The sequence below is a fragment of the Amia ocellicauda genome, chromosome 10 (assembly GCF_036373705.1).
Source record: "Amia ocellicauda isolate fAmiCal2 chromosome 10, fAmiCal2.hap1, whole genome shotgun sequence".
Lineage (NCBI taxonomy): Eukaryota > Metazoa > Chordata > Actinopteri > Amiiformes > Amiidae > Amia > Amia ocellicauda.
The window spans coordinates 32,520,505-32,536,386 of record NC_089859.1 but is presented as its reverse complement, the minus strand read 5'-3'; the positions used below and the strand labels follow the sequence as shown (position 1 = coordinate 32,536,386).

General features: G+C 36.1%; 1 protein-coding gene across 1 annotated transcript in view; it reads right to left on the bottom strand.

Moving 5' to 3' along the window:
• Positions 1–10,816: 10,816 nt before the first annotated feature.
• The window catches only part of samd12 (sterile alpha motif domain containing 12), a 121,746-nt gene continuing 116,680 nt past the window's right edge, over positions 10,817–15,882 (bottom strand). Inside the window, exon 5 of the mRNA XM_066715967.1 lies at positions 10,817–13,292. Within this exon, the coding sequence (XP_066572064.1) occupies positions 13,270–13,292 (23 nt within the window). The 3' untranslated portion in view covers positions 10,817–13,269. The remainder of the gene's footprint in view (positions 13,293–15,882) is intronic.

Sequence of the window (15,882 nt, the reverse complement as noted above, 5' to 3'; positions counted from 1 at the left end):
CCTTTCCAGAAACTTCCCATCAACCCTACATTTTTTCTTATCAGTAAAAGGGAATACTGCAAGTCGTATTCAGAGATTCGTACTATGGGAAATGGAAACTGGATTAAACAACACAAGTTATTGTTCATTTTATTATTACAGTTTTACGATGACATTTATGTATTATCCATGCTCTCTTAAATAAGCCATTTGCCATTATAGACCTGTCTGGACACATGATTGATCATGCCCATTGATCTAAAATGCCCCTAATTTATCCTTTGCAATTTACAAGTGAGCAAATAGGCATTTTTAATTATGACATACTTCTTGGTTTAAGTAGCAAACTATTTTTTCTCATTAAGAGTTTTAATTATGCTTCAACAAACACAATTTAAAGCAATGCAATATTTCTCTATTTGCCGAAGCATTTAACACTTAGGAAAGCTTTAATATAATAGAGACTGTAACATGAAATGACCTCCACTTATTAAGCTTCTCTTTTTTGTGCATAATAAATATTAAAGGAGCAGTATCAGTGTTCTGAAAAATATCATTTTATACATTACTATATTACATCAACTGATTATGTAACATGTATAATCTTTATTTTTTCCATTGTTCACTTCCTGAATAAAATCAGTTCTGAGATTAATGCCATCACATTCAAGATGGCAGCTTTGTGTAGGTGTTTGTGTCCTCAAGCTGCTCTTTGACTGATGTCAATTGCAACTACTAGAGAAATGCCTTTCTCTAAACCGTGATGTGAACGAGGGGTCTGTTGTGGAGATTTTGTCCAGCTTCAGACAGGGAGAGTAGAAACACAGCAGTCATGTGGGTACAACCTTTCGCAAATGTGAAGTAACCTCTTCAATGTGACTGTACTGGACTCAACACTTGTTAATTTAGATTTTAAAACAATTAATATAACAATTAAGGACAGCTTAACAAATACTTGGTGATGTGTAGCAGTTTTTGAATGGAAACATTATTTATTAGCAGATGTCCTTGTACAGGGCGACTTACAAAATATAAGAGCTACACAAAGTGTAGTAATACAGTGCTGCAATAATACAGTGCCATTCAGGCATAATACATTTTACAATTGTAGAATTAACAAGTGTATATGAGATGTAGTAAGCAATATATGAAGTGCAGACAATAGGAGAGGGAGCATAGAGGAAATCAAAATAAACAATAGTAGCAAAGTGCAAGTAATGCAATGGCAGGAGTATGACAACACATTGTATGAGTGCAATCTTACAGGAGAATGAAAGACTAAATTACAAGTGCTGTCTGAAAAGATCTTGAGTAAGCACCAGAAGGAGGTCAAGGACTCTGCTGTTTTAACTTCGGTGGGAAGGTCGTTCCACCATTTACCGTTCCACCTACCGCTGTCTCGACCACACTGCACCAAGCTACCTTCAGACCCTCGTCTCTCCATACATCCCCTCCACACCACTGCGCTCTTCTGGGGCCAGAAGACTAACTCTGCCTCCTCTCCACTCCCTTTCCTCCAGAGCCGCTCCTTCTCATCCCTGACCCCCTTCCAGCGCTTACTCAAGACACATCTTTTCAGACAGTACTTGTAATTTAGTCCTTTACTCTCCTGTAAGATAGCACTTTACAACATTTTATCAAATTACTTGAGTTACTAGTACTCGTATTGTTATTTTGATTTCCCCTTTGCTTCCTTCCCCTTGGCCCTTGACTGTGACCTAACATCTTGTCTGCTCTCAGCTTTTACAATCCAGGATGTAAGACGACCTTTATTGTATTCATTTGTGTAAATTGGAATTTGTAAAATGTGTTATGCTTTGTACTGAACTGTCTCCCTGGATAAGGGTGTCTGCCAATAAATAAAAAAATAAAAAAATAAAAAAAAAATAATAATAATGGGGCTCATCCAATAGATTTACAAAACGTGTATGGTTGTGTTAGTATTATGGCTAAGCGGGTGTGAGGCATATTTGGTCTGTGTGTCTTGCACAATGGGAGGTTTACCTGTGGTGGTGGTTTGAATCAGAGATCCAACTACATACGGTACTTTGAAAATTGTCATAAGAACAGGATGTTAAACTCAGAGTCTGTTGAACTCACTTTTCAAGTAGCTGTTGTCTCATTTTCTTCCAAGCTTAGCTAATAGCATTGCCTGTAGCTCATGTAGAGTCAAATGCAGAATTTGTGGTCCAAAACAGATATGTGGAAATTTACAGAACAAAAATGTTGACACTTGTTATCAAGCCTGAAACCATAACATTATACTTAAGATGTTTTTAGAAATAATGTCTGCTTCCAGAGAACTGATTGTGCTATTCATGTTGTTGAAAATCCATCCTACATATAGGCCATAGATACCAGATGTCTATGTGATAATCCCAAACAATTTGCTACCAAACATAATCAATTTTGAAAATATAAATCAATTTCTTGGTCTTTGTTGGCAAAAGGAGCTATTTTCCCCTTGATGTATGACTATTTGACTTGCAGGCATACAAATTTAATTCACTTTATTTAACATTAAAAGCATATCATTTTAATTCAGTTGTGAAACACTACATGTTTTTGGTACTAATCTTTAATTCTTGACCTCCTTAACCCTCCCAGATTTGTACCTCTGTTACAGCTGGCACAATCAGGGGCCAGTGCCAGGGCATATGCTCCAAGCAAAGCAGTCTCTCTGCCAAACTGGCCCTGGGAATTTAAGTCTCAATGCAGAATAAAAAACCCTAGATGGGAGTTCCTGCTGCAGTTCATGCATATTCCTTCCCTGAGACTGTCTGGCCTAGTTCATTAGGCCTACTTTGTTGTTGTTGTTGTTGTTGTTGTTGTTGTTGTTGTTGTTGTTGTTGTTGTTGTTGTTGTTGTATAAACCACAGATCGTCCTTAACTTCAATAATCTAATCTTAGAGAATGTACTATGCTAAAACAGAAGAATAATGCCATCTTTGATAACTACTATACGTATTTCACACATTTAAGACATTTTAAATTTTTTCAGTTAGTTATGTTTTTCCATCTCACTCTTTAGGTCCTACTTCAGGTTATGTCTACTGTAAAATGAATGTGTGGGGCTCACTGTTTGTCTAATGTGATTCATTAGCATTGAAAATGAATTGTAGTTGCACTGTCAATATCAGTATTATTTTTTTGTTTGTTTTACAGTTTGAAACAAGTACTCTCTTTTCACTTTGCCAATCCATAGCTTAAACAACAGTATAGAGAGGACTAAAATGCATGTCTTACTGACAGGAGGATTTAGCCTGGCCATGGGGTTGTTGATGTACCCCAACCTTAGGAAAACCTAAACCAACTGTAACTGATCCCATCCTGAAGATTGTGGCAAACTGAAACCTGTCACAGTTATGACAAAACCCAGAATGAAACCAATGACCCCTAAACTGCTAACCTACAATCCAAGCAGGAGCCCCATTAATACGTATGCAGCCTCAGTCTTTGCATCTTGCAAAAATATGTCCAGGCATGTTCAAACTTCAATAGGTTTTTAACAATTGTAAAATAAACTGTATTGCAATTTGTTTTCATGCACATTTGTCAAGAACACAGTTATGTACAAAACAGAAAAAATGCAATTCTATGGCACTGTCACATTTATAAATACTGATACTAATATCCTCAGATGACACAATCAAAGAAATCATCCTCTCTTCTCTGTTCGGATGCATATGAAAATTCCAAACCACCTCATCTTCAGCAAAGCAAAAGAATAATAACTTAATCAGGGAAAACATTAAGCAATGCACAATGGACTACACATTTAGCAAGTAGGATTTTTTTGTCTAGAAATATTGTTACCAACAATCAAGTGGTATGCTTGAATAAAAATGAAAAATAAACCATTTGCTCATAATGCAAAAATTGTGAGGTATGCAGTAGCACAACAAAACTAAACATAATAAACACACTAATAAGGAAATAGGTCTGATTTAGAGGCACAAAGGGTATCCTGCTGAGTTTAAATCCTTTTTTTTACACATTTCACAGATGCAGATATGTATGGGTGGCACCGAGTACAGTTTTAAAGAACACTGGTCTCAAGAGAAGATAAAAAGAGTAAACATACAAACAAACATCGACAATAAAAAGGAAAACGAACAAAAAGAAAATCACTTTTTTATTCTTGCTTTGTTTTCAAAGCTATTAAGAAGTTAAAAAGGAAAATAAAACAAAACCAACAAAAAGGCACACAAACAAAGCAAAAAAAAAAATCTTGTGTGCCAGTAGAGTTTTCTTCCTCCCAATCCTTCAGCTGCAAAGACTGCATTGAGCAATGGCACATATCAAAGGCATGGTACAGAAGTACAGGGACCTCAAAGAGATCCAAATAAGTTAGTCTTCCACTTTCATATACAAATGTGTGAAAGAAAAATAGTTTCCAGTTGCTGTTTCATCTTGTTTTTCAATTGATACTAACTAATTACAATGGGAAAAAGCCTTATCTGCCTGATTAAGGTAATTAGGCAAACTGGCAACTGGTAAATACACTCTAGAAGTGGGAGCACCAACAAAATGGGAACACAATTGAATATTTGAATCCAGTACATTTTAATTACAATGTGACAATAGTTACATTTATCATGGAAACAGCTGCCAGAGATGCCATTAAAAGCAATCTGTTACAGTCAACAGACTACAGACCCAGAGCTGTGCCGTGATATTTATACACACTCTTATAGAGGGAAGGCAGACAACAGTGGACATATGATATAATGAACAAAACTCAAACTTTGTTAGCAAATGTACTTCTGTCAGTATACAGACTGGAAACTTGATGGTGACTTGATAGAAGCTCTGCTGCTTCCTATAGCTCATCTGGCAAACAGGCACAGATCATTTTTTTAAGGCCATGCTGCAGCAACACGTTGAAGAAAGCTTCAGCGTTTCTTAGAACAGGGCGAGCCTTTCAATTTCATTTCACCTGTACAGTATGTTTATGTAAGCAACAGGGGGAGAATTTCGATTCATGCTTCTGCAAAATGCCCTGGCAATGTGCCTGAAAACATTACGTCGTACTCTTGCCAGCAACGTTTGCTGATGTGGTTGCTTCATCTTTTTCGGTGAGTGGGAGTGGGGGTGGGGGGAAAGTCTAAAAATAAATCTATGGGCAAAGCAGACATACACTAAAACTGAGATCTATATCAATAACCAGCTCCACTGCTACCTTCAAACTTGGTCGGTCTACTATAAAAAAGCATGCTTACAGTTTCCCCACAGTATCTGTAATTGTAAACCACTGGTGAAAAAAGCAATGTGTTTGCATCATAATATGGCTGCCTCACATGCACAGTAAATCAAAAACAACAAAAAACATGTTTGTGACTGGTGTGGGTGATGAAGAGTAGCAATTCTGGATTTAATTACACTAACAATTAAGATTATAATTGTGTAATGTCTGTTTAACAGGGCTGTGCACATTTAATTTGTCCCCTCTTCCTGTAGTGAAACCAACCATTTATCATCTACCTGTGGAGTTCATCCCCACTGGTTGGTTGACTGCATAGACCTAGAAAACTAATGTTTCATATGTATGACTTAAACCTACATCATAACTAACATGTCTTTTTCAATTTCCCTGTATTGTCGCAAAATACCTTTTCTGAAAGCTAGACGGAAGTGATACACAAAAAATACTTCTGAACTCAATTGTAGAACAGAAATTAAATCAGACCAGCTTTATATGAACTTAATTGATCAGATTTTGGCAGAACCATGCTCTTTAGTTTTTGTCATTCTTCTGTTGTTGATTAAATTGATTAGGGGAAGTGTGCACTGAATACATTTTTTAAATAGAACAATACATGTGATAAGCAGCATTAAATAAATGTAAAATCCAGGTATACGAGTTTGTTTGGTTGTTGGTTGTTGATCAAATATCATTACTTGTTTGCATGTTGTTGACTTGCATTCATGTTTTAGCAACGTTGCACCAATTATCCAAGCACAGGATTCAACTGGGGTAGTCACTAGAGCAGTTTTATAGGGCACCCTTAATCCTAACCTGTCACAGGACACTGCATTATGGTTCATACTCCATAGCCAAGGCATTGATCCATCATTGACCCAACACAGTTTGATGATCTGTGAAGTATTTACTTATCTGTGACTGGGGCTGCAAACTGTGGCACTGAATGACTTTATGCCTTGGTGGTGCTTTAGTGCACAATATATAACATTGAATACATGGCTTGGCAAGAAGTAGATCGTTTGGGAAATTATTGGCAAAAATACAAGTTAAAACAGCCTATGCCCACCCACTCCAAATTCTCACCTTAGTAGTTACCACTGCAAAGGTTAACACATAATTTAGTAGGTGTACATATTTCTCCTGTGTATTGTAGTTTGTACTAACACATTTTCACTGCTTAAACAGCATCACAGATAACACAAAGATAGGATCAAGAACATGAGGGAGGTCACGGATGAGATGAGGTCATACAACATATCTTGGTTATCCAATTATAAGTACCTTAATGAATGAACAACCCTTTTAATGCCCTTTTTAAAAGCCCCCGATGACTCATTGTCTATAGCATGATTTGACAGGCTGTACCTTAAACTCACAACCTTTTGTGTAAAGGTGAATAGATTTATAGTCTTTAGAAATTACAAATTTGAATTTGACAGTTACGCTTATATGAGACCATTACGTTTTTGTAAATATTTGATTACCTAATTACCTATTAATATAGAAGCATGCCAGCTGTACATGAGTCAGGAACTCTACATTACATGGCAATAGGCTATTGTGTCACTGAAATACAGAAATGGTCAATTTTGTTTTATGTCTTGAATATATTTAATGCAAAACAAACTTAATTTATTAACTAATTAAATAATTAATTTGAGGAGTGCTTTTGTGTGGGTGTGGGTATACAAAGGCTAAATTATTTACACATATTGAATTATTCTAATAGGGATTAAGCTTTCTGATTATATTTTTAATGTACATAATGTAAAAGGTGGACAATGATCTTATGCTAAAATATATAAATGCATTGTTACTCAATACTGAAGGGCACAGGATATTGAGTTTGCTACTATTTTCTCATTTCTTTGGGTGTTGTTATCACTTGCTTTAATAAAACAACAGCTTTAAAATATAAACAAACCATGATTTCAAGGTTCCAAAGATGCAGTCAAACAGGTCTACGAAAAACGAATGTATCACATACAATGTAAACTAAAGGAATTGTACTAATTGTAAATGGTAACATCTATTGTAATATCGTATACACTGAACAAAAAAGCATTTTACGGAGTTACAGTTCAGTTACAGTACAGTCAGGTCAACACCCTGGTGAGGACGACTGGAACGGTTTCTGACAGTTCGTGTGCAAGCTCACAGTTTCATCAGCTGTCCGGGCGGCTGGTCTCAGACGATCCCAAGGGTGAAGCCTGTTTGACATCCTGGGCTGCCGTGGTTACACATGGTCAGCAGTTGTGAGACTGGCTGGACATGCTGCCATTTGTTGGATAGATTCTCTAACACAATATTGGAGGTGGCTTATAGCAGGGAACAGCTTTGGTAGACATTCCTGCAGTCAGCACGCCAATTGCACACTTCCTCACAACTTGAGACATCTGTGGCATTGTGCTGTGTGGCAAAACAGCACATTTTAGAGTGCCCTTTTATTGTCCGCAGCACAAGGTGCACCTGTGTAATGATCATGCTGTTTAATCAGCTTCTGGATATGCCGCACCTGTCAGGTGGACGGATTATCTTGGCAAAGGAGAAATGCTCACTAACAGGGATATATACAAATGTGTGCGTTCAATTTGAGAGAAATAAGCTTTTTGAGTGAATGGAAAATGGCTGGGATCTTTCATTTCAACACTTTACATGTTATATTTGTGTTCATATATATATTTATTCATACACATGTATACACCTTCCAAAATATTGAGTCTACACTAAAAACCAAAAAGGTACATGAAAACAGAAAGTAATCCATAGTGTTGTGTAGTAGTGTGTGGATTTTAACTGAATTTTGATTGATGGACTTGGAATAAAAAAACAATATTCAAATGGAAGCAATTAAGTCACTGGAGCACAACACATAAAACCACCTAACAACACTGTACCTTAGTTGACCATGGTATGAATGGAGATGGCAATGGCACAGATGAACTTGAGCTTCATGCTCGTCTTCTGAGTGAAATATAATGGGATCGTTATTATTATTATTATTATTATTATTATTATTATTATTATGTGTTTCTTAGAAAATATATATCAGCTGAGCACTCTGGAGACTGATTTGAGACTGTCTTAGTTTTCCTTCCGTTCTGCTCTTTTATGGCTTAACTCCTGAGTCTTCCCATTTCTTGATTGATGTCTGATCACTTTTGACACCCACTCTTTGGTGTAAGGCCAGACGTTCGGTTCTTTGCCAAAAATCTGGCAGCCACAGATTGGAACTTGAGCTTGCCCAGTGTACAGTTCCCATACTGTGATGACTCACATTCAATCACTCCCTGAGTTTCCTGGACTCAAATTATGTGATTCACGTGGTGTCAAATGCTTGGAGTGCCTGTCCTAACTGGAAATGCAGTGTCGTTACCAGAGAAAAAAATAGGCTGTGTGTAAAACCCCTCCCTGTATACAACAGGCTGGAGGGAGGGAGGGACCAGAGGTGCTGGAAAGAAACCACACCTTTGCAAGGACTAGAAAGTGCACAAGTACTTTGGTAAATGTATATTTTATAAAAAAAAAATATGGCTTTAACATTCACGATCCCTAAAGAAACAGTCAACTCTACTGGTTATGTAGCAATCAGACTTTAAAAGAAAAGTGAAATGACGTTTTATTGTGACACATGAATGACATTATACCTTACTGTCAAACTGAAAGTCAGTAAGTAAATGGTCTGGAAAATAGTACTCTGTCTGTCTCGAACTGAAGAGAAACATTTAAGAAATTTGGCTTCAGGAGAACTGCCAAATAACAGAAAAAACTGAAATAACACAAACATAAGAAAAAAAAAATGCTGAGTGGCATAATATTTTTCCCCTAACTTACTGATACTCTAAAACTATATTATTTCTCAGTCTCAGAGGTGTCGGGTAAGTATAATTACTGTATGCAGGTAACAAAAAGGGTGAAAAACTTTATTTTGTCAAACTATAATTAGGTAGTGGAACATAAGTGAATTGATATAAGAACGCCTGCTGTAATAAATTATTGTCAGGTATATACTTGTTCTTTACATATCGTCACAATTTCCATAGTAGATATAAAAACCTTGGGAAATTGGGACGGTTCCAGTTTGTTTTTGTGAGAATGCCATGTTGTACAAACCACAAAGGGTGGGGATTTGCTTTCCTTTTCTTTTTCCATCTTTTAAAAGGTCACAATAACGAGTCACATCAAACTAAAATGAAACATTAATACCATTGTTGGAAATCCTGCTTCTTATTTTGATTTTGTTTCATCCATTATCAACTGAAAACCACAATCAAACCTACACAATGAATGAATGGAAGTCAGTTTTTCCTAATTTAACCTGATTAGAGGTTAAAAGCACTGGAATATGTCCAGAAGTCTTTCTATTCTTTATACAGAAAATGAATGTTATTCTGTTTTAAAAGGTAAAGTCCTGTATTTGAAGCAGTTGAGAAATTAATGGTATTGGCACCACAGGCCTATTTTGTACCAATAACTACATCCCACTTATAGGCTTTAGTCCATAATCGGCAAACTGTGACTGAGACCTCAGAAAATCGGTCTCTCTGGGGTAAATGTGGTGCCATAACCATGTCATGCTAACAGGTTCACCAAGTAAGAGAACCTTCTTGGTGCCTCCATAATCCATAATCAGCTTCTCTCACCCAGCTTATGTTGTTACAGTCCCTTGGCACACTGCCTGTGACCTATGAGACTGGCATTGTGTCAAGGCGACAGACACAAGGAGATTGGGCTTATGCCACGTTAATGTGAATGCCCTCTGGTATAGTTCCAATGATGCACAGAGCAGCTGACAACAGAGTTTGGGCTGGTTGGCGATGCAGTCATAGTTTGCCTACAGTGTTTGTGTTTGGGGTTTGATCCCTGGCCCAGACAGCACCTCCTGATGAGCCTACCTCAAATGGAGACTTCAGATCGACCAGACACAGGCTCTGTAGGGCCCAGCAGAGCAGTAATTCCTGAGCAAACATCACCCTGCCTTAAGTTGTAGTATGTCCATACCCTCAAAGATAATCATTGCGTTTAGAAGAAGGCTATGCATTACACCAGGACTAATTAGTGAGAGCATTCTCATAATCTGGGTCCTTCATGCCTTGGTTTCTGAACCCATCCAGATAAGAGACGTATTGGATTTTCCTGAGCAGAGGAATTAATTGTCTCCTGTCCAACCATACAATGTTAGATGAGGTGACGAAGGCTCTGGAGATGACCTGCCCCAAATCCTTCAACAGAACACTATATCAGTTGTTAATCGGGTTCATAGCATATGCATATGCAGCTTTTGGTACATTTAAGACATTTACATAGTCTACAACGAGACCATGGTATGTTTTGTTTATTAATATATGAATGTAAAATTGTCCTCTAGGATGCACATTTTTGGACAATAGTCAAATTATATTCAATCATTCAGGGATTCTATGTAAGTAAAATATTTATATTATATTGATAAAAGAACATATCATATAAGTTGATACCAGTTGTGTTCAAACTGAGTTCTTGAGCTGAATCCTTGAGGAAAAGACACAGTGACTTTTAGTTGAGGTGAGCCAATCCATACTATTCCACATTTAATTTATTCCACTACACATCTTAAGATACGTTTTATAAAAAGTATACAGAAAAAAGAAGCACTACATTGCTTAATTTATTAAACTAAAAAGGGGAAAAAAGGACAAAGCACTAATATGTATGCAACTTTTCACTGAGAAGCCAGTGCAGATGCTTTGGGAGGCCTTGTATTTCAAATACAAAATGAACACAGATTAAAAAAATAATAAGAGCATATGCAAGAGCACCACATACATCATTTACTGGTATGTCTGAATCATTTTACTTACTTTTAATCAACAAAATAGGTTTGTTGTTTTACAAGTCATACATTACAATATTAAAACAGATCACTTGTCTGAATAGATAAATGTTTATTTTGACAAATGTGATGTACTGAAATTAACATAGTAAGGCTCACCTGATGTGACACATTAGACTTGTATTGTATTTTTTTTTTTTAAACCCACAGATTCACAAAAGCATTACATTCATTCATAGGCACCCTGCAGCAGAGTTTGACATAAAATTGTGCAGCCTAAGAAGGCTTTGTTTGCATGCCAGGTTAATATAAAACATCATAACCTAATAGAAATCATGCTGTAATGTCTCTCATGGCAAAAATATACATTTTCAAGTTAATTTAAAGGAATGTGTAATGGTTCTTTTGTTATGCTTTTCATTTATTTGATTTTATTGAGTAATGAGGAGAAAGTGCTTGAATTCTTTTCTCATTACACATTCTATAAATATTCTTGCAGATTATCCTTATGTTATACAGTATCTTCTTCCCAGAATCATGTCAACTTAGATGGGCCCTTTCAATCCGTCTACAGAATGTATGCCTGTCTGGCTTGAGTTTGATTGATATGGACATCTATTGACAAAACTGTTGATACGATTCAAAGACGAATGCTGTTGGCAAGATTAGGGAGGACCAAAGGAAGATTGCAGTTTGTATCCTGCCGAGCCGAAACACTTTTTGTGGAACCCGATCAATGTGGCATCTCAGATGATATCATCTTTCTGCGCCTTTATCTTTCCCAAGTTAACTTTCACTGCCTGCACCATTCATTAAGAGCACTGAATATCTTTCGGGTATATCTCATGCTTCAGCTGCTGCTATAAGAAAGAAAGAAAGCCACTGAACAGTATCCATAAAGGTCTGGGATTTAAGAGTCAGAATAATTTTGCTTCCAATACCGACTCTTAAACAGCCAATGAGAGAAAATGGAATTGGACCCCCTGAAATCACATTTTGATACAGCTGCTGCTCAGAACAAGACCATGTTTCTAATATTCATATATTTGAATTTGCTGTATGAATCTCTTTCAATTTCCATTTTTATATACACTTACATACATAATAATACCTTTTTAAATGTACAATAAACTACTACTTTTCTTTTCGCTTGCATTTCTTTAACTTTTAAAATGCATTGTGTTGATCAATATCCCTTTAGACATTTAGCATTAGCATAGTTCATGTTTTTTTTAGGATGCACCTAAATAAACTATTTAAAGTGCTAAACTCTTGTAGTCATGACCAGAAACATTCATGATAGACTGGTTGAAACAAGTGAAACAAATGTGTCAACATCTCAAGCATTAAATGTAATCCAATGTGATTTTAGATGAACATCTGACTGATCTATAACTGATTTTATGACTTATTGTAACTTATTATTTCTACACATACAGTATATAGTAACACTAGCAAATAATACCTTTAGAAAAACAGTCAATATATAATAAATACTTTTTAACTGACATTTCCTATTTCTTATTCTTATAGATATTCATGTGTACTGTGCTAAAATGGTATTTGAAATCTAAAAATAGTAACAAGCAGCAAGAAGAGATAAGTGGAGTATTGTAGTAGTCTTACCCCATAAATAGAGCCAAATTACCTCAACGTTCATGGCACATTGCACATTCATTTGAATCATATGAATACAATGATGTGATCTGAGGTGCTTTTCTCCGCAGTAATACAGATTTACCAGTCCATTTAAGACATCGGGTCAGAGTCACAGTGAACTTTTCTAACACATATTGGTTCCAAGAAATGCTGGAGACTCAACATTGTTACCACACAGCGAGAGAAAAAATTAGAATAAAATAAAAAAAAAGAATCCAGGAACTTCAAGGAAATAAAACCTAAAAGTGCAAACATTTTTTTTTGTCATCTTAGCTGTGGACTGGAAGAAAATGTATCAAAAGAAAGGCAAATATACCTGATACAATGCAGGTCTAGACCTCAGTTTAACTATAGACCAGTATGTCTGACTGAGTGCTGTATGAAAACATCTATACCTGCTGAATACAGTGCTTACAGGGTATTTAAAGGAGATAGACGCATAAAGTGCTACGTTGAATTGGAGTACAGTGTACAAGTAGACAAAAAAACACTTTTTTTTTTTTTAAACCATCTGTTGAGACTTCTTTTCATCCGCTTGTTGTTCTGTTTTAAACGTCTGGCGATGTGTGGAGGGCTGCTGTGTGGGTGCCTCTTTCTTTCTGGAAGGTTCTTGCTAAGGTGAACTTTCCAGTGAAGCTGTGAAGAGGAGAACAAATAAAAGACATATTTAGCACATGAAGAAAACATTTAAAAATAATCTGTAAGGATGCACAGAGGTGTTGTACCACAGAATCCATATCAGAAATTTAAAATTTGCACACTCATTTCAGTCATTTGTATGGTCTGCCCATGCATGTACTTTACTTTGCCTTTTCCACAGTTTGCATAATGGTTTACTATTCATTATAATACTGTACCATTATTTAGTTTTGGTCCCCCCTCACACAATACAGTGGCTTTACTATGGTATACTGCAGTAAACGTTTATAAGGGATGTGAAGAAAGAATGGCATTTTTCATAAATCTAAATCAAGGAAAAGGGGGGAAAAAAACTGCCTGCCATTGGATTTTGTTTGTAACTTAGAAAAGCCATGTAGAAAACAGATTAAAATATATGCCTTAGGCAGTATTTTCCATGTGATATTTTTTATTATAACATCCTAATATGAATACACAAAACACTGTACTTTGCATGTACAGAGAGCATCTTTATATTGATTCACCAACTCTTACATAAATTATATTATAAGGTAAATGAATAAGGTAAAGCAGCTAAGGGTACCCATAGAAACAGAATGAGATTAGACAAGACAACGTCCTCGCATATCTCTATTTTGTTAGCTAATTTCTTTACGTTTCCATTTCTAACCTGGAGTCTATTGACCCCGGTAGTCATGATTAAGAAACCACACGGAGAATCACTGTGAAATATTAACTAATAGAGGAAGAATCAACACAAGCTATTGATTCAAATGAGAAAATATTAACTTTCCTGAAAGATAATGCAATAGAGGATGCACTTTACTATTTCCTACACTTTTAATTAAAATACCTTCCCCCTCTCTCGTTATTGTTGTTTTCAAGCCAAGAGAAAGAGCCGGTATAGATCATCCTATACAGACAATCAACACCTTTGAACGGCCAGGAATGTAAGTTTTAGGCCTTTCTTCAGATCTTCTCAGTTCAACGTTGAGAGAATTGTAAAACTGCAACTGTATTAATTCTATCAGATTCAAATCGCAATATCAAAGCAAAATAACAATGTTAAATAGCCAGCCCTTTCAAACACTGATTCATGTCAGGATACGCTTCACGGATTGCGTTGTTCAGGACACCAGTATTTCGGAGGTCCATGTTCACACGTTTTGACATGCCGTGAACGTTTCATAAGCAAGAGATACAGCCCCAGTGCTTTCAGGAATGTCTGAATACATTCTTCATTCTACCTTAAAAAGAAAAGGCTCTTTCAAGGTTCCTTCCAATAAAAATACATTATTTGTATTGCTCTGCCAAGAAGTTTGTACGAATTATGAATTTAATCCAAATCCAAATTGAGAAAAACACAAACGCATGTTGGCACATTGTGTTTGATATCTTGAATAAGCTCACTTAGAGTTTATTGTGACAATTTCCAAAAAATAACATTCCAATGCACAAATGTATTTGTTAATACAATATTAAAAGGGCAAATAAATGAAAAAGAAAAAGAAACTGAGCTAATTCAACGCAATAAATCACAAATCATGAATTATTTTAGTGCATGCGCATGTCATGGTAACCAGAAAAAAGGGGATTAAAAAATGTACCACGACATCAGTAACCTTATGCGATAATGACTTGCAATAAATTACAGCATCTCTAAATCCCTCCAGAGGATCATGTTCTGAGGTCGAGGCAAACAAATTGTGAAACAAAACAGATACAATAACACAATATTTCACTACTCCCCCCACTAAGAATTCAGTAATACACCCCACCATATCCCACATGATAAATGACTTTACAATACAAAACCTACCATACAGTAATTCATATGTGGCATTTTCATTCACACTGTCCAGCGGTATTTTAAAGCTGCTCTCTATATGATCAAAGTGGGTGCAGTGATTCTGTTTAATAGAGATGCACAGAAAAACAGATGTTTTGGAAAAGCTCTACAAAAACACCGTGGGGGGATTAAAAGAAGCATGACTAGGTAGCCGGTATAGAAATGGCTAAAGTGTTTTGACAGTATCCAGCACCTGCAGCAATAGGCTGCTTGGAAATGCTGAATCACATCCCTAGAAATGGACAATTTAAATGCAAGCCACAGCCTAGTTTTACAGCGAATGCTTCTGTATGCAGCACTCATGTCTCGCCTAACCCCGCCTGATTAAAAGTCATTTGAATTTGCCATTGTCAAATAAGAGGCAAAAAAATCACTTGAGTATTAAAAGATGTTAATGTTCCACCAGTATTTTTTAACAATGGAAGATAAAGATGCAGATGGATTTTCTATTATTCAAATGTTACAAACACCTCTATAATAATAATTAACCTCTATGTAATAAGCAAGTGCAAGAGCAACTGCATATATATTGACCTTGAGGTCAATACTAGTTTAAAATAATGTTTCTATTTTAATATTACTGCAAGATGTCCTCTGAGCAATAGGTCTGGTGGAGAAAAGCTTGCAATAGCCTATCTTGCTTGATCATGGAAATTTTGTTTTCTATTGATGTGGATAGGAGAATTGTTCATTGTTTCAGTAGATCAAATGCTATGTACTTAACTGTACGAGACTAGT